Genomic DNA, 27784 nt, shown 5'->3' with positions numbered 1-27784 from the left:
ATGAATTCGCCACTAGAGGCGCTAGTGTAGCGTGAGGCGCAAAGAGTATTGTAATGTATAGGAATCACCGTATACCATTCTATCTGAAAAGCAATAAAGCAATAAAGGCAATTTTCCTTTTTTACATTTTCCTAAATTAGGAGTCTAAATCATTTAGGATCATAAATTTAGTCGTGTATGTAATAAACCCTTTACAGCTGAGCAAAGCCGCGGACGGACGGACGTACAGACAGACAGACACACAGGCAAAAAATACACTAGTTTAATTTATAAATTAAATCAATAAAATAAAAGCGAGGAGCAATGCCACCTCCGGCTCTCGCCCTGTGCAATGATCATAGAGTACATCTATAGCATAGATTCTATACTATAGCTGTAGGTATACGAGTTTCCAGCTTATCTCTAATTCCGAAGTGAATCTCCTTATATAACGGATCAATGATCACCTTATACGTTCGCGTACTCGTGCTTACGTATTTTAAAATATGGTAATAATAAAATAATGTAAGACATGGTATAGTGCGTGATCATCATGAGTAGGTATGATACGAATAAGTTTAGATCCACAATGTAAATTTGATTTAGTCAGGCGTGCATAAAACGGTGTCAATTTTCTAAAGAAATAAAATAAAATATGTATGTGCTTATTCAACATTTATTAACAACAATAAAAATATTACTAACATTTTTAAAAGCTAAAAAATATTATAATAGTTCATTGTTTACAAATGTTACCTTTAACCGGCAGTAGATTTTTCGACGTTAAAAATGCTTGCTACGGCCTAAATAAATTGGATAAAGATTTGACTTAGTATAAAAATGAACATAATAGTATTATAGCAATTGAAAAATTTGTTTCTACATAGAACTAGGTAGTTTACTAATGCGAGGTTCGCGTGCGGGTGAAAGATACCACTGAAAACACATAGGGCAGAAAGAGTGTAGTATGTGTTTGTCGTGAAAGCTTGGCTATTGACATGAAATGTGAGATTACTGTTCTAACTAAAAGCAACATATTTTGCTTTTCGCTTTGGGTAACAGGATCGCCATGAGGCCGCAAACTGAAACAAAAGAAAAAATAACTGACTAACTGCTCTTATAGGTCTCCAAACCAATGTTTGTCGGATAGTTTCTAGATGTTAAATTAAACTAGAGCCTTCTTTGTATTGGTTTGTTTGTTATAATAGAGTAGTAAGTTTAGGATGATTCTTGTTACTTTATTTACAACTACTTACGTAAAAAAATATCAACTCAATACGAGTACCAGTCATCATCACAAGGATACTTAGGTACCTAATCGTAGTTCACGTAATCACACTTTCACGGTACGTGAACAAAGAAATTGGCAAAATGTATTTGTCTAATGAAAATTGCTCTACCTATTCGTTGATGTGTTATGGAACATTCTTGTTTTTCCAAAAATAGGGAAGTAACAATTTTTTAAACATAAAACTTCGTTTGTGGCTTGGCTGCGCCACACTACTAAATGACATACACTTTTTGAGTTAAGGCCAATACCAACACTGAAAAAAAGATTTGCTAACAGTAACAAAAAAAAATGTTACTTGTATGTATGTTAACTTGAGTGACTACAAAACTAAGGCCTACTAGTAGCCAACAGCTAGGTGATGTCTTACAAAATATTGTTTGCAATATTAGCATAATTTTGGTTCCTAATTAGTAAATCTTAACTTCAAGTAGCCATAATAGGTTATATCCTTTATTTTCAGTGAAGCCAAAAAATGAAGGTAAAAAAGTGTATGCATATCTTTATAATCTACCGTAGCGTACAATCATCTGCATTAATATCTGCCACAGCAGAGCGTGCAAAAATATTAGGCACGTCCTACCGGCCTTAGAAGTAGAGTCGTATTAGTTACGCACGTTTTGTTGTGTCAGATATTGGTGCTGGTGACTGTACATCACTAGTCGCTACTGCTAGTTTCGCCGCTTGTTTGTTGGCAAAGTTTACGCTGAATCAACCGGTAAAATGCGTTAATTCAACGGTGCGTGTGAAGTTCCTAATCCGCACTGGGCCCGCGTGAACTATGGCCCAAGCCCTCTTGTTCTGAGAGGAGGCCTGTGCTTAGCAATGGGACGCATATAGGCTGGGATGATGAACCGGTAAAATAAATGTCAATATGACAAGCGACTGAACAGTGTCTCCCACACTTACGTAAGAGCAGCCCTCCAAACAGGTAGAATGTGGTTTCGCAAGAGGCGTTGATGAGAAGCCCTGCGACGTTGGTGCCGAGCACGGAGCCGAGACGGCCCAGCATCAGTGCCAGGCTCACTGCCATGCCCCTGCAGACAAATAGACATAACGTAGTATCTTCGGCGACCGCGTTTCCACGAGATAAATTTAGGCCCAATTCGCACAAGAGCTTTTTGATCGTCAGATGAAAAGCCGTTCAAATAAAACGTTTAGCTTTTTGAACATAAAACTACCGTGAGACTCACTCCTATTAAATGATATTGTAACGGATCACTCACGTCTTAAACCGAGTTAAAGTAACATGTCGAGCTAAACTCGGTTTAAGACGTGAGTGATCCGTTACAATATCATTTAATAAGATATTTAGCTGTCAGCATACCTGCAAGCATTACTTTAGAAAGCGTTAAATAAATTCAAATTAGTGTAAAAAACTATTAAGTACCTATTCTCCTGCCATCCAATGTTTATAGAATTGAACTCAACTTATTGTAATGTGACATCGCACTCTTTAAGAAGTGACAAAAGTTTCAAGTTTATAAAAAAATACCTAATTTTACTTGGGCAACCGGAGGCTATGGAAAAGATAGGAAGTAGGTACAGTCAAGGAAACTGAAACGCGTATCTGGGTGGAACCTTTGTTGACATAAGCAGCACAAAGACATTTGCCAAAGAAATCAATTTCTTTTCTTTTTTCTTTAAATTAGTAATGCCAAGGTTCCACCCTGGTACGTGATTCAGTTTCCTCGACTGTACCATCCATGTACTGTATACTATCCATCCGGCCAGAGTACATATCGTTAAGGCAAGACGCAAGGGAATATTCACACATGATTGACACAGTAGGCGCATATTATTATGAACACCAAAAGCTTTGAGGCTTTTCGAAATTCCTTACCTTAAGTGTGTCGGGAATATCTCCACAGCATAAGCATTGATGGGTCCAATTGCAACGGCCACGATCTGTAGCGCAGACAGCAAAACCGCGAACACCATACTGGTCTTAATATAGTTGATAGCAATACAGAAAGCGCCTAAAATAAAATAGACTAGCATTAAAAGCGCTTTCTTGCCAATTAGTTTTAGAGTACCGCTGGCCACTAAGGCAATAATGGCGCATGAAATGCTGGCTATGGAATTTACGAAGAAAGTAAGTACATCTATCGAATCGTCGCATACGCCCGTTACTGATGTCTGAAAAGGAGAAAACAGATGTTATTAATGTACACGCAGAAAAGTAATGCCAATCACAACATCACAAGACGTACAGTACGATTACTTGGAGTTAACACTTGACAGATGGGCGTGCCTTCAGTCAATTTTCAACTTTGAGGTCATACAAGTAAAATAGTTTTTACATAATCTAAAAATGGCTTTATTTGTATGAAGTCAAAGTTGAAAATTGACTGAAGGCACGCCCATCTGTCAAGTGTTAACTCGAATTAATCGTACTGTAAGTTGTTAATGCTACAATGGTTCCTGCAATAGCATATTTTACACAACTCGGCGGAAAATCGGCCAATTTTAGTACTATTTTTATTATTTGTTCTTAAATAACGGTGCTCGAGATAGAGCTCTTTGACGTAGTATTTTGGTACGGAACCCTAATAATAAAGTTAAGATTTTGTTTATAGTAGGTCTGGAATAAATAAACAGGCTGAAGTCAATTGGAGTAAATGAGTCACGTCCAAGTTCAATATAATCATCATACAAAATCTATAGGGAATAAAAAGTATGTTTCAAATAGCCTATCCCTTAAAAAAGCCGTCTACCCGAAACGAAAAAGCTCTCATAACAAGCCTCCAGCTCAAGTGTCATGACCATTATCAGAACATTTCGTGATCATTTAATTTCTCATCAGATCACCCGCTTGTTCGTTGCGTTCCTATCATAATAAAAAAAAAACCATCAGAACTAGCTACTGTTGCAGACGCTCTCACGGGAATTAGATTCAATCCACGCCTAAACACGACACGAAACGACGCGACGTATCATTGGGAGAATTAATTGAATTAAAACTTGTTGATGTATTTTTTTAATGAAGTGTGCAACGGTGCCGCGTGGCGATCGGTCTGAATTGAACCTAATGGAAAGACAGATCGTAATAGAAAAATCATCAATGAAAATGATACCTCGTTGAGCCTTTGAGCAATGACTTGGCACGCGGTGATGCCGTTGCCGCCGCCACTTAGGACTCTGTTGAGGAGATCTGGAACCCACATGTACAGCCCGTTTAAACTGAAATGGATAGAAAATTCAATATCAACGAGTTCCAGGTCAGCAGAAAATCAAATGTTGCTTCATTTTGCTTAAAGGAAATTAGTTGTTTGAGACGAAAGTTGTCCCATTTAGTTATTTTTTAAACTAACACCGGCCTTACAACTCCACGGTGTAATTTCAAAACGTTTCTTGAGGTGGACGGTAATAAATAATCTACATTTAAGATTTTTTCAGGAATCATTATCATCATCAAGCCTCCCCCATAGACTTCCAGGTCCTTCAGAAGCGGCTTTCATCCACCGTGAACCCGCAGCATTCACCAGGCCATTCGCCTATCTTGTTGATTGACGATTTTTAACTTGTATATTTTTAGTTTAATTTCTAGCCAGCCAGGCTCGCGACGTCGAAGTTCCCAAGACGATCCCATAGAGCTTATGGGAACGGAAGCAATACCGTGGCCTCGGTACCGCTCTGCTTTCAGAGCATAACATGAGTGCGTGTGAGCTTCCTTTGGAGGCGGCAGACGTGAGCTTGCCTTCGGAATCCAAAAGCTTAATGGTTACTTGACCTGAGATGTATATTTCTTTTTTTTTTTTTTAATTTATGACGGTGGAAGCATTGTACACTTCTACTGAACGTAGATACAGTTAGTGTTTAGTTTTGTAAGTAAGGGACCCCATACATTCCTGTATTATTGTTATTTATTTTTTATAATTTTTACTTTAATTGTATACCGTATACTTTAAGAGTTATATTTGTAATTATTTTATTTTGAAAAAATCACTTTCTGCCAAGTTTCTTGCGGCGCATTCTTCTTGGCAATGATGGTATTTCCGAAAGCGCTGGTAGTTTAAAAAATGACGTGTAAAATTGCCCATTGCGGCCTATATACTGAATGAATTATTTGAAATTTGAAATTAAATTTGACGTGCCAAGCCAACTCAGCAATCTTGCCAATACCGGTCTCCATTCGAGACATTTTCAGCCCCAACAACCATCTGTTCTCCGTGCTTTATGACCTGCCCATTGCCACTGCAACGAGCAAGCTTTTCAGGATTTAGCCGTTTGATGCCCCGCTTTTATTTCTTATGTCGATGATTTGGTAGTAATCAGAATAATAATATTTCTTTCTCGTTGCATTGATAGTACGTAATGTACTTACGTAGCAAATACGCCGAACAGTAGGAAACCGTTGAGAGCCATCCATTTAAGATAAGGCGGTTTCATTAAAGGCACCGATTGCACTTTTAGTTTGGTGAAGAAGCTGATTTTCTCTCTCTCTGTTTCAGCAGGCACTTTCAGCACTTTGATCTGAAATGTTTATTCATGATGTGACCTAGTTTTTTAGGACATAAAATATCCCAGAAAAAAGCTTTTCCTACGTATGTAGCTACTACTACGTATGTAGTAGGTAGTACCTCACCCAGATCAAAATCTAGTATACAACAAAAAACAAAATCTCTTACCGGGAAGTCGTCTCTTGACTTTCTTTTATTTCCCACGTACATGGTCTCCAGAACAAGAAGCGCCTCTTCATGCCGACCCTGAGAGACCAAGTACTTCGGGCTCTCGGGGCCGAACGACATGAGGAAGGCAGCAACCAAGAAGAAGCAGGAGTAGACGATGACCAGGAGTCGCCAGGAACGGAAATTGTACTCTCCGAAGTCTGCTCTGAAGTCCAGCGGGATGATGCCCCATGCTAGCACTGAAAAGTATTACTTAGCAGAGTAATTTTAGTACTAACACTACTCAGTTACTACAATACAACGTTGAAATACGACATATCGCACTTTCAGAATAAACTACATTCCACACTATGGATTTACACTGAAAAAAAAAACATCCACACTTTATGTGTAACTAGGGGAAGTACCATCATTTTTTCAAATTTCTTTCATGTGACAGTTACAGCCAAATATTGGCATACTACCACAGAATCAAAAGCAGCTATTGAATACATACCTGGCAAAGGATATTTTTAAAGCTAGAGTATTTTCAATAATAACATCGCAAATTAATATTGTAACTTATTGCTAAAAAAATAAGGTTGAATTTCCAAATAAATGCACGTGGTCGCTGAATCACCTCTACCTCATTAACGGTTAATTTATTTATATAATGTACTTAGAACTCTAAGTATATCATACGTAACTAGATATGCTCTGTGGTCATTTTTAACCCTTAATAAGGTAGAGGCGATTTAGCGACCACTTGAATTGAGTTGGAAACTGAACCTTATTAATTTCGTGATACGTCACAATTTCCATTGTAATTATTAAAAATACGACTAGCTTTAAAAATATTCTTTGTCAGGTATGTTTTTGATAGCTGTTTTTGATTCTGTGGTAGTAGGTATGCTCCAGTAAATGTTAAGGCAACATGAAAATAAATTACTGTTTCATGGCTTATTATTATTGAATCTTCCATTACAAGTTGCACTAGATTTGGGTTTGCGTGATTGATCGTAACTACTTAAAACAATAGTAATTTCCAATTCATACCAGGACGATCGATTAAACAATCAATATTGTATTCTGCGCCGGCTCTAGCCCTTGATCAAGGTAGATCGCGATTGTCTGCATCGCTTCCGCGCCTCTCAAAAGGGGATCACTAAGTTAATGCTCCACCGAAACTTGTTTCACCAAAGTTCATTTCACAAGCAACCTTTCATGTACCATGCAGGATCGATTGAAACCTAGTATGTAGGTGAGGAAGACGACTATTGTTCCATTCCTGCTGGCTCGTGCTGAGGCACCGACTTTGAGCTAGTAGGTACCTACCTAGAAAAATATTTTCAAGTGTTTTGTAGTGGGTTCCATTTTTTGTTATTTTTTTTATTTTTTTGGAGTCGGTTGATTTACGACATTTAAAAAAAGATTCCATCCCAGCCTATATTCTATATACGTCCCACGGATTGATGAACGGATTGGGAACTTCACACGCACCATTGAATTGCTTCGCAGGATTGTGCAGGTTTCCTCACGATGTTTTCCTTCACCGCAAAGCCCGTGGTAAATTTCAAATGTAATTCCGCACATGAATTTCGAAAAACTCAGAGGGGCGAGCCGGGGTTTGAGCCCACGACCCTCTGTTTGAGAGGCGATAGGTCAAACCACTAGGCCACCACGGCTTATAAAAAAGATTACTTAATAAATATTGCTACTATACGCAAACCAAGAAAAAAGAGACAATGTGTGGCACATTGCTGGTGACACTTAGTTCTTTTCTGATAGCAGCTCGTTTTTGTGCGGGGTCGCAGTTCTAACCTAACCACCAACATTACTGGTGCCAGTTATTTTTTTGTGGCGTCGCAGTTCTAACCTAACCTAACCTATTTTAGTGGTAGGTACCTATCAGTTATTTTTTTGTGAGATCGCAGTTCTAACTTAACGTACTTTGCTGGTAACGAACTTCCGCCCAATATTTCCTTAAAGGGCTGAAAGATTTAAAAAGTAGCGGCGACTTCACTTGATTAGATTTTTATTGTAGTGTCAATTAAGTAAGTCTTTGGCTGAGATTTCGTCTGCGCAAAACGTTCAAATATTATGTTTATGATGAGCAAATAGATATTTATCGAAAAAGGTTAGATTTGGTTAAAGCTGGCGTGATCAAACTTAGTACTTTACTTACAAGGGACAAGAGCCGAGCCTAGAGTCTGCATAGCATTGGTGATGGAGAGGGCCAGGTCTCTGTGCTTCAGGGGCAGAATCTCCCCAATGAAGGTGTACGGCACTGCTGCGGGACACGCTATACTGAAATTAAAGCATTCATTCATACATATACATTTCTTTCTATTGTTTATTCTTTGTACAGAATCAACATTCTTAGTCTCACATCAGTGCTTCGGTTTTTACTGACATGCTGGAAAATATATTGAAAAAAAAAAAACATTAAGCTAAATTCACACCGACGCTCGACGCGACTCGACGCGGGAAAAAAAGTCAAATGAGTATAGTATCCGAATAAACATTCAGTATCGATTTTGGCTAGTTTTGGCGTAAAGGAGTTCCGGTTTAGCTTAAGTTTCGGCAGAATCTGGATCAGTGCGTTTTCGTGCGTCATTTGGGAGCAGTTGGCGCTATAAAGTGGTGAAGCTACTCGTGTATCTGCTAACTAATGGTTGTGGTCTCGTTGTTATGTTATTCCATATCTAATATAAAAATTTACTACATTTTCAAAGCTAAAAAACTATCACTGTCGCCAAATTCATTGCTAATAATAGCCAAATACATATTATGTATTTGGGTCCAAAGAAGCTATTATCTGCGGCCCACCATACAACAAAATATGACATCGAAATTTAAAACTTAATCTCTCATAGATAAAGTTGAATTTTTTTTTTTGTAAATTCGAATGATACAGAGAAAACGACACTTTATTAGTTTTTCAAAAGATATTAGTTCTATTGCTAACAATATGTAGTAGTATTGTCACTTTGAACCCCCCAGGAGGTTATTCGATATTGATAGTTTTTTAGCCTTGAAAAAGTAGTAGGTATCTATTTTATATTAAACCCTTAATAAGGCCCCATTTATTGGAGCATACTACCACAGAATCAAAAGCAGGCTATCAGATACATACCTGACAAGTGATATTTTTAAAGCTAGTATAGTATTTTCAATAATTACAATGGATATTGTTACTTATAATATAACTAATACAAAAAGGTTGAATTTCCAAGTCAATGCATGTGGTCGCTAAATCACCTCTACCTTTTTAAGGGTTAAATATTATTTACAAAACAAAAGCGAATATGAAAGCAAATTTAAACATACACGCTAGAATCACCGTTAAACTGAAATACAAATTGAGGTTTATTTTCGATTGCAAATAAATAAATAGGCCCTACTAGTTTAGGTTTATTATATACCGCACTCAATTGATATATTTTTTCAATGATAGGTACATCCAGCGTTGTGTCGCGTCTCGGTGTGAACGAGCCCTAAGTAACAATACGGAGAGAGAGCTGAAGACATCGAATTTTCACATAGCAGGTTTTTAGCGTCATAATGAAGGACTTTGTTACCTAATCGGACATTTATTACACCATATATAGTAGCAATTATTGATAACGCCCGTAACAAATGAAAGATAAGTTATTTAGCATAAACACAAAAGATAATGCCAAATTAAACAATATTTTTTTCATCCTTGAAGTAGATAAACGCTTAGTTTACATGACTACGATGTAAACAATCGACCGCGGATCGTTGGTCAAGATTAATTACTAGAATCATACCAAACAGTTAAGGCTAACTGATTAGGAATAATAGTTCAACCGACTTCAAAAAAGTTGGATATTTACATTTCGTCGCCATTTTTTCTTAATTTTAGTCAAAAGTTTCTGATTCTGATACCTTTCACTTGGATTCGACATTTTATGCAACATACAGTCCCGACTTAAACCTAACTGGTAAATATATAACTGAAAAGGTAGTTTAGACCTTTAAACAAATGAAACTAAATAAGAAACAAAAATGATTAAGTAACTGAACTGGTATAAGTGTCGAAATTGATATTTGGATCGTATTTTCCACTTTGGGGCAGGGAGCGTATATCTCTCCATCCAGATCTTTGTCTACATAGGTATATATACCTACGCCAAAATTGATCCCAATCCAAGGCTGTTACTGCGTGATTCATTAACAAACATCTTCACAATCTTTCCAATTATCCTATCCTACTAGGTACCTAATATTATAATTATAAATCCGACTAATACTTATTATAACTACGAAAGTTTGTAAGTCTGTTTTTTTCTTTGTTACTTCATCACGTCTAATGACATTGACCCGATTTAGATGGAATTCGGTATACAGATAGATTTATCCCGGAAAATTGCATAGTTCCCGTGGGATAGCGATAAAGGACGCGGACGGAGTCACGGGTAACGGCTAGTATTTTACTATTAGTAGGATAAGTTGTTATTAACCGAAAATCATTAAATACTGTTACCATAACGAAGCCAGGAACTTGCAGGTAGTAAAACTGATGAGTTCCGGCATGAACGCAGACAGTAGACCAAACCCTCCGCTGAGAATTGAGCTATACACCACCACTTTCTTGCGACCTCGCGTGTCCACGAAGTAGCCCCATGGGAACGAAGTCACGACTATAGCTGGAAACGAGATTATTAATAAGCGTTAATTGATACCAGATTAGTTGTGACTTACTTTGAAGTATTGAGGCATTGTTCTTAGGTTTGCGTGCAATGTGCCGCCAACTTTGTATTGATGAGCCGGAAATTGATTGGACTGTCGTATAGCTTAACACGCACTGCGATTAAACTCGAGCAGTTTTAGGCTTTTAGCACATCATCTCTTTCTCAAGCTATACTCTGAAAAGGGACGGCACGCTAGAACCGCTCGCGTTTAGCCACAGTGCGTGCTAAGCTAAGCCTTAGGGCGTGAATTGGAGCGATTAGATTTGCGGCGAGTGCCATGGCCGCGCAAAAGACAGAGAACACGCTCACTGGTCCAGTAAGTGGCCTTAGTCGTATCTGCGAGGCCGTGAAGCCAGGCGCGGATCCAGGCCTCAAAAAAGGTTGTGGTCACAGCCACCTGCAAATCGGTCAAGTGCAAGTCGGAGCATGAACAACTTTTGAATTTGATCATTTCCCTTTTTCCGCGCATCAAGACATTGGCCATCCAAGCATCTCGATAGACCGTGAAAGTGTGTCGTCACAAGCCTATTAGGGTTGTGGGCATACTCATTGTGCCCACAACGGTGGTTCCACCCTTGCGTGAAGCGAATGAGTTTGAAGTGATCGAGCGCCACAATGTAACACTTGCACTTGCTTCTTTTAGGTCTAAAGTCAAAATTGAAATATCTTAATTGAATTTAACGAGCTCTTACGAAGGTAAAAAATGTACAACAATCACTCTTTCTTGAATACCACAATATTAAGCGAAACAGAAGACAGGTAGGTACACAGAGGGAATAGCGATCATTTCTGGGCAGCCTTTTTTTCAACAGAAATGATTATACCCATAAGGACTAGATTTCAGCAGATGGTACAATTTATAGCAGCGGATTAGAACAATAAAACAAAAAATATATAAAAGCAACCTTAGATATGATACCTACACGTCTCTTACACATCAACCCGTAAAACAAATATAAATAGTCGGAAACGTAGCCACATTTAAATTTAAACTATTGTAGCTTGTTATAGCCACGGTTTTCTGTACCACTACCATGAGTTTACAGCTGTGGTTTACAGTGACCGTACTCGATAGCGATGGCGTAAATTATTTGTAGAGGCGCTGTACAATTCTCCATACAAATAATTAACGCTCGCTATCGAGTAGGTACGGTCACTGTAAACTAATGGTAGTGGTACTGTTCTGTGTACCTACAGGTTAAGATTCGAGCTCATATATATATATTTTTATATTGATCGAAGTCGAATATAAATGACAAAAAAAATAAAAAAAGAAAGAATGAAACACATTTGTTCACAACACAGCAATAGACAACAATACACAAGACTTGACAAGACACAACAATATTATTTAGTGCGAGAGCATAGATAGGTAGAAAGATATGTGTCATTGCGGTATTTGCGGTTGTAACTCGGAAACTGGCTCAGCATAATGCTGAGACGTTAATTGCTGATTTTCAGCCAGCGCCGTCGGTGACTCTCTGACCGCTATAAAAAATTGCTGAATTGAGATTGATTACAATCGCTATCCCGCGGGAACTAGCAATTTACCGGGATAAAAACAATCCTATGTCCTTCCCCGGGACTCAAACAATCTGACCAAATTTTATCTATGTAGATCGGTCCGTTGAGCGGTTTAGACGTGAAGAGGTAACAAATAAACAAACAAACAGACTTACAAACTTTCGCATGTATAATATTAGTGGGATTGTCATCAGAAACAAGCATAATTGCCAAGATTCATATCAATACCACAATCGGAAGTGGGTGAAAATCAAGTTCAAAGATTCAGTTACATACATAAGTTCATATAGTTACAGGTGAAGCTAATATTAAGCGTGTTAAAAAGGCACTAAAAGTTACTTTTGACCTTCGTCTGGTTACAGAATTTATGAGATTAAAGAAATAACAATGAAAATCAAAAGTGTCGTCGAGGAAACTGAATCACGTACCAGGGTGGATGGAACCTTTTCAGGGTTCAGGGTGAGTTCCAAGATACAGGTTGTTTGGTACTTACTGCATAATGCTAATAGTTTTTGTAATCTTGTAGGGTAAATCGTCAATTACTGGCCACTAAACACTAAAATGAATTCTAGACACCTATAGACAGAGTTATTTTTTAGTATAAGGTGTCAATTACTGGCCACCCTTTAATAACGGGCCATCATACACCTTGTATTATAATTAATTCTAGTCACCTATAAATAGAATTAATTTTTAGTATAAGGTGGCCAGTCATTGAAAGGTTACCAGTAATTGACCATTTATCCTAATATAAACTAAACTATACTATTATAAACATGACATTACTTAGTATTGCAAAGGTTTCACACCCTGGTACCTACATACGTGATTTAGTTTCCTCGATTGTTACCTAAGGTAGATACATAAATGTACTTTTCAGATAGTCTGACATGTTTGGATGTTATAATTACCTGCTATCGATAACCTGTATTTGTGTCAGCTTATCCTAAATCATTAATAGGTTACTATTGAGCAAAATGATAATGTCTGATAATGAATGATCTATTAATTCTGTCACGATTCTGACCGATGATGGACTGAACTGCTACTAGAATAAGCGTGTAACCGATGTCAACAATTGGATAGGTAGGTACCTTAAGTTTTCTAGGATGGTCCATACTATAGATAAGTATTTTTTATCGATGTAGACTTATAATGTAGCTCACTCCTGTAGATAGGTAGATATTATTTTTCACGTTCCGTTTTTTTAAAATAAATTGAAACTTTATTTCGGCAAACCACACGTTTCGTGAGATTACTAGATTTTGTGCCTCGGTCTGTTTGATAAAAAAAGAGGTCGGATTGACAGGTGTCAGTTGTCAAATGTCGCCGTACGTACGTACGTGTGTGTACGTGTGTGTGTTTGGTGTGTGCACGTATGTGCCGTAGTACGGCGACATTTGGCAACTGACAGCTGTCAATACGACCTCTTTTTAGGGTTCCGTAGCCAAAATGGCAAAAACGGAACTTTTATAGTTTCGCCATGTCTGTCCGTCCGCGGCTTTGCTAAGGGACTATCAATGCTAGAAAGCTGTAATTTTGCGCGAATATATATACATGTAAAGTATGCCAACAAAATGGTACAAAAAATAATAATTTTTTTTTTGTGTACCTCCCATAGACGTAGTGGGGGTGTTTTTTTTTCTCATTCAACCTTATAGTGTGGGGTATCGTTGGATAGGTCTTTTAAAACTATTAGGGGGTTGCTAAAACGATTTTTCGATTCAGTTACTTTTTGCAAAATATTCAACTTTAAAGTGCAAATTCTTCTTTAAAGTGTCATTAAAATCAAGCGTCCCCCCCGCCCCCCCTCTAAAATCAAAACCGAAGGGTGGAAAAATTTGAAAAAAATCAGGATGGTAGTAAGTAAGTATATCGAACTTACAACGAAAACTATAGCGGTTGTTTTCTTGAGAATTATTAGTAGTTTAGGAGTAAATAGCAGCCTCAGGTATAAAATACACCTATACCTAAAAATGGAATATTCCGAACGAAATAAGAAATCCTTAAAAAAATATTAATTATTTTTTTCGTAATGGCTACGGAACCCTATTTTGGGCGTTTCCGACACGCTCTTGGCCAGTTTTTTTAATCAAACAGACCAAGGCCAAAACCTATTAATCTCACGAAACGTGTGGTTTGCTGAAATAAGGTTTCAATTAGTTTTTAACAAAAAAACAGAAAGTGACAAAAAACGTATCTACAGGAGTGAGCTTTGTAAGTTTACTATCGATAAAAAATATAATATGGACCATCCTAGAAAACTTAAGGTACCCAACTACGAACTTGTCGGTGCCAAGCGACACGAAATATGATACGCTGATATGATACAAATGTAGAGGTGCCAGGAGAAGCTTATCCAATAATGTTTATGTCATCGATATATATGTACTAACGTACTAGATATCGCGATCCGAACACTCATTCTGTTCCACTGCTTTGACCCGTTGAAGATGCAACGGACTTTAGTGCGACTTTGACATTCATGAGCGGCGAACGCACTAATTTTTGATTGAGACTCCGAATGTAAGCGTCAACCTGCATGTAAGTAACAATTCACTACTCAAGTAGGTAAAGTTACATGTTGTTCAAGTAATTAAGAAGCTAATAATATTGTAATACCACAATAAAAACATTTTTTTAAAATAAACGTCACGCCATCGTACAGTCATAGACTAAAACATGCTGACGTTCCTTGCTGAACTTGAATGACAATTTGTTTAATTGCTTTATACCCAGTTTGATATTTTTGAATATTTATTTTATGTTCTTTCTTTTTAGTCTAAATAATATCCTTTTTTTTTTAAGCGAAAAAGATTGTCGCGTAAAGACACAGCAGGGGTACTACGAAACTCGAAACTCGAAGTTCGTGTCGTGCGGTCCCTCTGACACTTATACTGTTTAATACAAGAGCGAGAGGGACCGCACGACACGAACTTCAAGTTTCGAGTTTCGTAGTAGCCCTGCAGGAGGCTCGGATTCAAATCCCTTCCAGCATTCCGAAAATCATTTCGCTTTTAAAAAATCTGAAATTACGTTGAGCAAGCATACATTGCTAATAAAAAAACAAAAATTATATAATATTAATACACCAGTTTTGATTATTTTAGGGCTCCGGCAAATTTTTAATTTTCCAATAAGGGGTTCCATTGCGATAAAGGTTTGAGAACTACTGAATTACGGGTTTCAATTAGGTACATTACTACGGTTTCATCTTTTTTCAAAACCTCATTCACTATCTGTCTATTTATTAAGTTCTTTTCTTATAATTGTTTAAAAATTGCAGTTACAAGTTTCTGTTTTTTTTCGAAAAAATCTATTTTGCATCTGAGCATTATAATTGGCTATGTCACTTCTGCGGTGTATAATCTATGTAGCGATGACGCTTGTGACAATCCGGTATTTGAACATATTGTTGACATGAAAAGTCTTGTCTATCGGTAGAATATAAGTCAATGGTTTATGTTGACTTGACCACTTACCAATATAGGGTAAGGAAGCAATGACTCCTCGCTGGGCATCAGACATGTCCAGGTCACACCGGGCAGCCGGCAGCACGTACGCGTAGCCCATCACCTCGATGATCGCCGCGATCAGGAACAGGGCCAGTACCAGGCAGTACTTGATGTTGTACCAGCCCACACCTGGTAAAACACATTTGTACAAATGGTGAACGAAAGCCGCCAACTTCCTCAACTGCCATTCGGGAAACTTTTTGACAAGGCACAAGTGCACAAATGGTCAGCTAGCGAAAATCAACTGTAATTTCATGTCACAGCAGAGTGCCTAAACCTTCAGCTGCTTTCTTTTACTTATTTTCTGCAATATAATCTTATTATAATACAACAGGTGATACCCAAAATGGAATTTCCTACTGGGATGGGTTTGTATTCCAGACTTATATTATTTGCATTAACCCTAACTCAATAATTCATTTATAAAAAAGTCAGGACAGTTTCCGCTACAATACATAAAGTACTTACTATGATCAGTCCAGTTCTATGTAAATTGACGCAATTTAACATTCAAAAATGTAAATTCAATAATGTTTACATTGCACAAGTTCGTTTATCGCGTTATCAATTTATTGCGTGGTACTCATGCAAAATGCGGTCAATCTGGACACCTGTATAATAAACAGGATGATCCGATTGCCAGAGCTATTTACCTGCCACTGAGAGCGCTTGTTCCAAATCTGCTGCATATTTTTCACGACTGTCCACACTATTCGAAATAGTTTTTAAATTAATTTCCATTTTTAAAACACTAGCATGACTTTCGTAGCTGTACTATCGCTCTGTTATTAACATTGTAAACAAAACAGCCGTATAATTAGTGTATTTAATTTTATTTCATTGGGCTACTTATTGCAAACAAAATATTTAAAATATATTCGCGGCACGTTCGGATATAACGGAGGACTGCAAGGTAGTAGGTAATCACAGCGCTGGTTAAAACAAGGCGTCGGTTTTATCAGCACAATAGCTCTCATTTAATCGAGAGCTTAGAAACATGTGATAATTACTAATATACTATTTAGTCCAGATTAAGAGATACGCCATAGTGAGGACATAGAAAAATAATACACCGTGTTTTTATTTATTTCCATTAACTTCGGCAGAAGGCTCAGTTAATTGATATGAACTACCTGATAATTAACTTTTTCGTTATAATGAAACAAAATTTTTTTTTCGCGATTAAAAATATAATTGCTTTACAGTCATTGTTAATAGTTAAATTGTATTATAAACAAACTTGATAAGTGACATTGAGGTGACACATAAGAGACACATCAAAAAAACCCAGATGTTTAACGTCGACGGTTTTTACAATAAGGTGTTGTAATCATTTGCCTTGTCAGGCAATGTTACTATAATTTGTTCCGTGAAGCAATTCAATAGCGGACCACGATTTAGTTACTTATATAGTAGGTACATAAAATAAAATAAATAAATAAATATCATGGGACAAAATTGACACTAGTTGTTACCAGGTCCCAAACTTAGCAAAGCTTGTAGTATGGGTACTAGGCAATGGATAAACATACCTATAATACATACAAGGAAAGGTAAAATAAAACAAATCGGATCAGGACAGTTGGGTACCTTTTCTTGTTAGATACATATTAAACGTCCAATATCCGAGAACAAACATCCGTATTATTCGTACAAATATCTGCTCCGAACGGGGATCGAACCCAGGACCTCAAGCTTCATAGTAAGGTTCCTAAAGACATGTGTTTGTTACCGTTTTTACATTCTCCCGCAACCGCAACGTTTGTTAACAGGAACCAGTCTCAGTGATTTAGTTCTTTTGGCGCCCCGCACTTTGTCTTTCAGGAGCTCCTGTTGCGTTGTCAAAATGTTAATCTCTTCGGTTAGGTTTTTAATAACATTGTGCAAAGGAATTAGTTCCCTTTCGTAAATAAAAGCCAAGCTTTTGTTAATGTTTTCTGGGTGGTGGTGAGCATGTTCTGAAACTGATAAAATTATGTTAACTATGTAACCGCTGTTAATTCATGGTATTGTAAATTAACCAACGTATTGATCTACTTAATGAGGGCTATCGTGAATGAATTTGCCACTAGAGGCGCTAGTGTAGCGTGAGGTCTCCGAAATGTTAAATCTCATAGTTTTTGGGTGAGCTACGCGAGGTTTATTTATAATTAGAATAATTTTGTGAATATTTTGCAATATCTGAAATTAATTATGGCAAATATGCGTTCCGGGGCAATGAATGTCTGTGTTTTGAGACAGTTTTGTCTTTCGGAAACCTTTGTCCTCCCTTTTTTCCGAACAAAACGGGGACTATGCAACACTGTGGCATGCTCGATATTTTTATGGTACGGTTTTAAGGTGTATTAAATATGATTTTAATCTAAACTTTGTTTTCACGCCCGTAATAACAGACTTTGAAAGCCATACTTAAAAACCTCACGCAACAGTGCGCCATCTAGTGAGACAAAAAACGATAGCCCTCATTAAACTAAACTTACGATTTCTCGTTATACGTCCTTTTTTGGGACTATTTTGATCAGCATTGAAATTTTGAGGAATTTGATGAGTTTTCGTCGTAAATTTTAGAGACAAGTCATTTTCTACATCTACTGGTATTCTAATTTCGTGCCCATGACGTATTAACGATTGCACAACAGTTATATTATCATCTGTATACCGTACTGGTTCTACGAGAGGGCTTACAGTCTGTACAACTGTATGATTATTATCATTAACGTAACTTTGGAGTGTTAGATTCAATAATAATACTTCAGAGTTCGTTTTGTGTACTGGATTTGAAATTATTTCGTTAAGATCGGTTATACTTAATGAATTTTCATTTTGATTGTAGACTCTTTCTTTTTTTTCAACACCAAGCTCTTGTTCAATCACTGTTGAGTCTAAAGGGATTGGTGCTTTTGATAAAGGAGCAGATTCATTAGAGTATCCAATACCATCTTTCGATGCAAATAATTTTTCATCGATTGCTTTATTTAAATTTTCCATTGCATCTGCAAATTGTTGATCAGAAGCCTCATCTAAATAAGTTTTGCTAATTGTATCATGTTCAATATTATGAGCAACATCATATTTTGCCATTAGAGGCTTTTCATCAATAGCTTTATTGATGTTTCCAACTGAAACCTGTTCTGTCATTTTTCTCAAGTCGCCATTCTCACTATTTTTAATCGGACTATTGAATTCACTGTAATATTTAGTACCACCTTTTGATACTATTGATGTTGTATCAATATTTTTCTTCAAACTTTCAACTGAAAATAATTCCAACACATTTTTCAAATCACCATCTCCATCGGTTTTTGTATCTTGTACATATTCACTGTAAAAATTGGTATCATCTTTCAAATCAAGTGAATTTTTATCGATACTTTTATTGAAGCTTCCCATCATCTCTGAATCTGATATTTTTTCTAAGTTGCCAGTACTAGTCTCATTTTTAACATAGGGTCTGTAATATTCTGGCATAATTGAATTTTTATCAACGACTTTATTGACGTTTTCTACTGAATTGGAATAATTCGAATGAACTATAGTAGCGCTCTGATCTTTGGTCTGAATAGATTGTGGATCTAATTTTGCATTTTCATAATCTATCTTTCTATAGCTTTCGTCAGAAAGAGGTTTAGAAATATATTCAATAGGTTCACCGCCTACTAATGACTGAGAACTGTTGTCTGGGTTAGTTTTGAGCTCTCTTAGTTCATGACTATGTTCACCTTCAGAGATTTCTATTGATTTAGATTCATATTCCATTGCATTATGAGCGTAATTTATATCTAACTTCACATCACTCGCGATTGCCACCTTCTCTTCATGTGCTCTCTTTTCTATGTCACTTGTATGCTCTGCCAACGAAACACCTTCAGCTTTCACCTCGGATATATTCAAAATTGAGATTTTGCCATTAGACAAATCATCAGTATACTCTCGCGATTGTGAATGAACTATTTGTTTTATTGCATTATCTGCTGCGGTATCACTAAAATTTTCATTTAAAACACTACCAGCCATTTTTTCATTATTGTATATCTTTCTTGGCTCTGTTTGTAAGTGCTCAAAATCATTATGTGACTTGTCCTGGAGCTCTGCAATGTGTTTTATCATATCATCTGGTATACTCTTTAAAATCAGTTTTTCTTTGTTATAACTCTTATTATAAGTCAGATCTTGACTTCTTGGAATTTCATTATCAACTACGTTGATATAATTTGGATTAGATTTGTCATAATTATAGGTCCTAAATTTATCGTCAGATACTGTATTTGACATAATCTTAATGCTGTCAGCTTTTTGATTTTCAGATGGTCCAGGATATTTATTTGGATTTGCCGTTTCACTGTAGCTTTCTCTTGATCTATCTATTTGTAATCTTGTGCCACTGTGTGTACTGGTGTTTAAAAAGGATTCTGTTTTTATTGTTTCTTGTTCGGAGTCCACTATAAAGTCATTATTATTTTGTTGATTATTTTGTGTAAAACTTTCTGATTCATCAGTAGTTTGGTCGCTTGAAGTGTTTTTTTTATATTTTTTAGCATTAAGTTGTTCATTTGCAGTATGGTTCGTTTGCTGAATCGAAATGGTCTCTTCCTGCTTTTCTAATGAAGTGCTTGATGCAACAATAGTAAATGTGTTCCGTTTAAACGGCTTGATTACATTAATGTCATCATTACGAAGGTCAGCGTCTTCTGCTCTTACCAATGGTGGTTTGTGTAAGATATCACTTAGTGTTGTATCCTGGGTATCTAAGGTAATGTTTTTATTTCGATCATGCAGCGTAGTATTTTTAATTATGACGTCATTATCTGTGCGATTTAGATTTAAGGGAGCTTTTTCGTTATTGTAATAATTTAAGTCATTGGTTTCAGTACTATTAGAGGAAGATGGTGAAAATTCTGTATCTGTATCTAAAATATTGTCGTGAGACGAATTTTGTTTAAAGGACTTCTTGTAATTTATAATATTTGCGTCGATTGGTTGACGTTTTATGTGATCGCTATCAACTGGACTGGAAGTCAAAAGCTGTTTTTTACTATCTGTATCGAAAGCATTTTCAACACTAGTTATCTCACTGTCAGTTTCGTTGTTCTTTTTGTATGTCTTGTCTTGTACCTGTTTAACATTTTTTTCCAAATTTTCAGACGATATATTAGTTTTATTGTTCGGTTTTCTAATTTCTTCTGTATTAAAATCTTCCTCATTATCAAGGACTACGTTCTTCATATTGGGGATGTTTTCAATGTGCTTATTAATCTTACTAGGTACGTTAATAAATGTTTCTACCTCAGTTTTTGCCATATCATTTGGCACAATGTACATATCTTCGTTTTTATTAGTTTTTCTGTATTGTTCATCTAATACATGCTGGTGAAATGTTTTAGATGACGGCGTGTTTTGAATTTGGTTTTGATTGCTAATTAAATCTGTATCTCTTTGTAATTCATTCTTGACCTGGACATGGTTACTTGGTGTATCTCTTAATTTCAGGTCTCCTAACTTTTCCTCAGTAGTTTTATCATGTACTTCAACATCTAAATTATCATTTTTTTCACTGTGAATTATTTTGAAATCTAAATCTTCTAATGATTTTCTTTCATCATTCTTAACTGCCGGAACATCATTAAAAGTATCGCTCTGTACTATATTGGTCCCAATTTTATGATTCATTTGCGAATTTTGCATTTGTTCTTCTTGGATGTTTTTGTTTCCATTTATTTGATTTTGTGATATAATTTCCGTTCTTACATTTTTATTTATTTTGTTATCCTTCGCTTTACTAACCAGCACATCAGGAGTCGTCATTTGTTGTTTTCGTATGTCACCTGTTGTAATTGATTTATTTATTTTGTCAGCATCAACTTCACCAACCAGTGGGTTGAGATCCTCATTAATCGGTTTTTTATCTATTGAGTCTTGACTTTCATTTGTTTGTTCTTGAAATGTTTCCCGACTGGGTACATTTTGGATGTCATCTCCGTATTTCGTTGTGTCTGGATATAAGCTTGTGTCTTTTATTTCATGTTCTTCATAGTAATTGAACTGCGCTTCAGGCGTGGTATTATTTTTCTCACTCGTAACGTCAACATCTAAAACATTTTCCAAAGATTGCAATCCTAACGTCATTAACAACTTTGTTTGATTTTTTGATATGTTCGGTGATAATTGCAAATCAGTGGCTTCTTTCATTATATCACTAGTTTTAGTCAACTGATCCCCAAAAGGATCATGTAAATCATAAGTAAAACGGTCGGTTTTTGGGGATTTCTGTGTATCCGATGATGGCACCAACTGCAAAATGTTGTCCTCCCTCTGACCAATCATCGAGGTTGAAATAATGTTAAAATCTTCCAATTTCCCTAATTCCGGCTTTGCAGTAATTATTTTTTCTGATTCCGATGGTTCGTCACTTTTGAGTACATTTTTGTTTCTCATATCCTTTGACTGATATTTATTTTCTGGTTCATATAATTTGTCAGTAATTGGTTTTTCTCTAAGATTGACTTCTGTCGTTTCCTTATTTTTTATTTGTGTAACGTTTTCATGGTGTTCTTTACTATATGTTTCTTCTGGCTTATTTGATTGATCCTGATCGCATTTAGAAATAATACTTAGATCTAAATCATCTGATGTTATAGGAATGTCGAAGTCATCTAATTTTTTGTGGTAAGTTACATTGGCTGATGGTGTTTCTTTATAACTAGAAGTTATATCGACTTTTTGAGCGACTAGAGGCACATTCAAGGGAATTTTACTATTTTCCCTATAATCTTCTGAAGTTTTGGACGCATTGTCTATTTCATAAGATGTTAAATCCGTTAGGGTCTGTTTAATTCTTTCAGTATTATCTTTTCCTTTTTGTTTTGATAACTTCGTGCTTTGAGGACATTTTGCATCTACATATTCTGGATACATTTTATTAGATTCATCAATTATATCAGGAATGTTGCTTGTTTGATGGGCATTTTCACGTCGCGTTGTAGTAGGTCTAATTTGATCATTTGATCGCTCTCTACTATATCTCCTTTCTTCTTCCTTGTGTTGGAGCATGTCTTTTGGCGGAATAAAATATGTTTCTGGATATTGGAAACTTTGTCGTAGTGAATCATCATCATAAGTTTTACTGTTCTTTTTTCCTGCATCTAGCATTTTGCTAGATGACATTTTGGAAGGATGTCGTATAGTGGCATTAGAATAATTTGATGTAGATGAAAGTTTTGATGAAACCGGTCGTGCATAGATGTCTAACAGTGGCTTAGGTTCAATCACATCCTTGTTCGATTCTTTTTTAAATGATTTTGTAGGTGTCTTTGATGATTTTTCAACTTCAATAGTAGAGGCACTGATCTTTTGATCTTGCTTACTGTCCTTAACTTTACTAACAGGCTTTTTATGTGCTTGTGGACTCGGTGGGCGGTAAGGTTCTTTATCTTCTCCGAAAGGTGGATCTAGACAACCACCTAGAAGGTAACGTAGTAATATAAAATGTATTCAATATTATAGATTGGTAGATCAAGTATGTACGTATTGATTTATAGCTTACCAGGTTTGCATTTACCAAACAGCTTTTTCTGGTCTCGGGTATTTGAAGTTTCATGACTCAGTTTTAGTTTTTCCGCAACATCCGTATTTTCAGTATGGATGTCGCTATCGGATTTGCTGCTGGTTCTGCTTCTGAGACCTTTTTTACTTGAAGGACCCGGTAAGTAGGGTCCTTCGTCTTCATCGTACGATGTGCCAAGGCAACCGCCTATATTTTTGAAAGCAATTTTACACTATGAGCAAAAGCAAAGTTTTGTGATATTTTACTGTAAGTACTGTCATTTTTAGTCTAAAAATAAAATTTCAATGAAACGCAAATGATTCGAAAACAAATAATTGAAGTTATATTAAAATCAACATTGTTCAACATCATGATCATGATGGCTGACATTTCTAGGCTAAAAAGAAAATTTCAGTGTAACTCAAATGACTCAAAAACAAATACTTGAAGTTATATTAAAATCAACATTGTTGCTTACCAAGTTTGAAAAACTTAAAACCTTGCTTGCGATTCTTTGGGGGAGTTTGTATATCCAATTCCGTTTCCATATAAACATTGAAAGATAGGATGGTTTGGTCGCTACTTATAAGCCTAATTTTGTCAACACTGGCAATGTGTTTCGCAAGTTTTGGCACAGATACAATGCCTCGCTGGACCAGTCTAGGCTCGTCTTTATTACGAACACGCACTTTAACGTTAAGCGGTGTGCCATTGGTACTGGTGAATTTGATGATATTGTCCGCAGGTAAGGCTTCGACTTCAAACGCCAGGCTGTTAACTAGTTCGTGAACTAGCTCGTCTTCATCCATTGTTCTAGAGGTCTAAAATTCTTTGGGAATATAGTTTAACTGCTTCATAAAAGTAAAGGAATAAAATGTATATGTAGGTTGAGTGTTTATTTTTTGTCAGTAATTTTACATTGTATCATATCCTGCTGTAACATAAGTTTCTGTCAAATATTTTAAATACAAGCTTTTTCGCCGACTGTATTTTTCGCTAACTATACTTACTTACGGTGTTATCGAAATTAACATAAATGTACACCAAATTTAAAGTCAACCTACTGGAACTGGGTCACAATGAACTTATAAGATTTGACCCAACAACAACAAACGTGAAATAAAAGCTTGTAATAATTTAACTAGCTTGTCTCCATTTTAGAACACAAATTAAACAAAACAATAAATAATACAAATCAATATTTTAATACTAAGGATAAATCTTAGTGAACAAATCATTTTAACCATCAAATACAATATTAAATACAACACGGTTAGATCGTAATTGTTCATTACTTTCTTCAATTTCTTTTAGTTCTTCTATGTTGTCTGCGTGTATTGTTTCACTTACAACAGTATTGTTAAAAAAATTTGGTGTTTTATCTAAAGCACTAAATCTTGCGATTATATCATTTAACATATGTTTTAAAGGATTGATTTCCTGTTCCATTAAGTTCATGAATTGTTCAATTCTTTCTTCAGGGCTATGTTTTCTGAACGTTGCAAAACTTTTTGGCTTCAAATTATCAACATTAATCGATGTCGTATAAACGCTAAACGTCTGTTTTGGTATAGGAGATAAATGATCTAAAACAGCTATTTCTTTATTTGACTCAAAATCTCGAGAAAAAAAGGAATTAGAAAAAAAACTGTTTTCATGCGGTAGGGAAGACAATGGGCTGGAATAAGTGTTGATGGAACAAATAGGAGTTACGCTTAGTTTTCTCAAAGATTCAATTTGAGTCCTCTCAGCCAATATGCGGTCAATAGTATCATTCGACGAATTATTTTTTGTGATACATAAAGTAGCAAAAACCTCTTGATTAATGTGAGTACCTTTTTCTTGTAATTCTTTAACATTTTCAATTACATTATTAAAGGAATCGTCTTGAGCATCAATTTTGTTAGTTTCTGTGAAAAAAGTGATAAAAATAATAAATAAGCAAAATGACTACCGAAAACTAAAATGTGCCACAAGAATTACCTACCATTTTCTTTTTGTTGTTGTCCATCTAACAAGGTACCAGATATCGTAGCATTATCTTTGTCCCAAGCAGCAATTGTCTGCACGCTTGTCACCACTTTAGCGTTTACGTTCTTGGCACAACACATTTCTTTATGTTGTGACAAAATTATATTGCACCTGTCTATATCAGATGATACTTTGCTAAGTATGAAATTATCACTGATAGTTTTGATGATATCTCCAGAGGCCAAGGAATAACTTGTAACAGATGGGTGCAAGAGGTCAACACACGAATGATACATTAGATTGGGGTTATCAATGTAGTCTTTTTTATCTTCATCGTCATATTCTCGTCTCTTGAGTATAATTTTGTAAGTCATAGGAATAAGATATTCATAGAAGTTCTTGTCTTTTTTCCACTTTATTTTATTGAAGTTTTTTAAAGCGGACACTTCTGGTACAATTTCAAGGCAGCACGTCGAATTGTCTAAATGAACTTTTTTCATCAGAGGCGTGAATTTAATTTTTAAACTTGCTGTTTCCATTATTATCGAATATTAGTTAAGTACGGTAATTAATAAAATAAATTAAATCACCCATCTGAAAATAAAAATAAAATAAAAGAAAATAGAACAAAAATGCCTCCCGGGTTGTAGCGTCGAATTGAGGGCAAGCGCGTGGTTGAGACATGAATAAGAATAACTTGAACACATCTGCTGTATCTTGAATAAACTATGAAGGTATTCAGTCATAATATTGTTCCCCTATGTTTTCGGGCATCAACAACTCATTGTGAGGTTTAAACGATGACGGAAAAATAACGTAGAAAATTGCCTGGCACTAAATTTCTCGGCTTCTAGTCTCTCGTTTAAATAGCATTTTACTTAAGTTAAAATATAACAAACTTATTACAGTACAAATTATCGAGAAACACAACGTCTCTTATAATTTCTAACCACAAGGTAACAGATTGATTGACATTTTTTTTTTATAATAACGGAGTTTATTTTATATTAACAATAATATTACTAAATTAAATTAAAAAATATAATAATAATAAGAAGATGTATGTTGTTTGATGGCAGTGTGTTATTTGATGTGCAAGAGGCGAAGGCTCTGCGTGTGTGTTGTAATACATTGTGTCGCACAAGTATTAATAGTAGATCAAAACTTAATATTGGATGGATATTTGCCGCATTTTACTACGGAACCCTACATTGTACTGGCTCGGTCGGTATGCAACTGGCTGTTTAAAAAAAAATTAGAATATCAACTTGTCTTTACGGATACCTACGCTATTAAACTGAACTTCAAAAATGTGGCCCTCAAATCTACGCAGTGATAGGTAATTTTGTATGTAGAGTGGGCCAAGTTTTGCCGCTGAGTATAACAATGCAAGACAGGTCTTTCCTAATAAGTTTACTTTTTACCTACCTAATATAGCTTTGAAACACTAGCGCCTCCCTACTGTTTGGCAAATGATAATTGTAGATTCTAAACTATCTGAACACGCCCCTAAGCCTCTAACAATAGAGTCGTGTTCAGATATTTTTGATAGCGTAAGTATGCATATGTAAATGAACTCGACTGAACTTCGGTCTAGGGAATTTGTTTAAATTATTTCTTTAACCCGAGTTTGCAGCCGTGACCATGAGTTAAATATATTTAAATCTTTAACGGCTTTTGTGTAATAATATTGTTCTGTATGGTTTGTGACCGAATTCACAAAATGAGAAGGTTCTAAGTTACTTTAATTATGTACAGTCGAGTTCATAAACTGTGAGCAAAAATTTGATTAAAAATATCTGAATACGCTTTTACGCCTTTAACAATAGAGTCGTGTTTAGATATTTTTGATAAAATGTTTGCTCACAAGTTTATGAGCTCGACTGTACCTAACTAATAACCATTCCATAGGTAAAGTTAGATTATCCCCCTGTTCCACCTATCCCTACCAGGCTATCTCCACTGGTAGGGATACATGGATTTTTTCCCACCTGTCCCCACTCACTGGTAGAGATAGGTGGAAAAAATATCCATATATCTGTACTAACCGTCACCCCTGGTAGGAATATATGGACTTATTTTCCATTATTCCCTACTAGTAGGGTCAAGCGGACGTCTGATTATCAAGTTTCCCTTGATTTACGTATTGTTTCATCTTATGCGGTTAGTACTCGTAATTAGTACGATATTTTTAACATAAAGATCGCAATTTCTCACCTGTTTTATAAATTTCACGAAAATTTTTATTAGTTACACATAATTTGGAAAATACAAAAATTTTGACACCGAGAATGTAAAACAAAGCAGCTGTCAATCCATTGTAGGTAGTCAAGTTATTCGAGACATTTTGTCAGCTTATTTTTTATCAATGCATGGCCACAAAAATTGTAATGCAAACAAAAAGTTTTTGTTTCCGTAATGAACCTGATAAAGACGCGTTTTAATATTCAACAAAATAATTTATTGATATCTATGTAAAGCAGCGTTTCCACCAATAATGTGCGAGGATGTTGCGAGGAGTGCTTACATTAATTTCTCCTAATTATTACAATTAAGAGCGGAGCGAGGAATTAATTATTTCTAATAATTAATTCCTCGCTCCGCTCAGCTGTTTCCACCAGAGACGTGCTGTGCGAGGA

At 35.9% G+C, this 27784-nt stretch overlaps 1 protein-coding gene across 7 annotated transcripts; it reads right to left on the bottom strand.

The window, feature by feature from the left end:
• Positions 1 to 637: 637 nt before the first annotated feature.
• Positions 638 to 27490, bottom strand: LOC141432164 (putative transporter SVOPL). 7 transcript variants are annotated; one of them, XM_074093632.1, is made up of 10 exons: positions 17367 to 17456; positions 15602 to 15763; positions 10388 to 10550; positions 8063 to 8184; positions 5899 to 6137; positions 5595 to 5743; positions 4345 to 4450; positions 3111 to 3406; positions 2177 to 2304; positions 638 to 1061 (listed from the first exon to the last, which is right to left on the bottom strand). In XM_074093632.1, the coding sequence occupies exons 2-10, from the start codon at positions 15690 to 15692 to the stop codon at positions 1003 to 1005; spliced, it is 1353 nt and encodes a 450-aa protein (XP_073949733.1). In that variant the 5' UTR covers positions 15693 to 15763; positions 17367 to 17456; the 3' UTR covers positions 638 to 1002. The 7 variants fall into 7 exon arrangements, with proteins under 7 accessions (XP_073949733.1, XP_073949732.1, XP_073949734.1 ...); XM_074093631.1 differs by lacking the exon at positions 17367 to 17456 and adding an exon at positions 16288 to 16566; XM_074093633.1 differs by lacking the exons at positions 15602 to 15763; positions 17367 to 17456 and adding an exon at positions 14520 to 14642.
• Positions 27491 to 27784: the final 294 nt, after the last annotated feature.

This window comes from Choristoneura fumiferana, chromosome 10, assembly GCF_025370935.1.
Source record: "Choristoneura fumiferana chromosome 10, NRCan_CFum_1, whole genome shotgun sequence".
Lineage (NCBI taxonomy): Eukaryota > Metazoa > Arthropoda > Insecta > Lepidoptera > Tortricidae > Choristoneura > Choristoneura fumiferana.
Note: the sequence above shows the minus strand (reverse complement) of the source record. Positions and strands in the feature narration are given on the sequence as shown.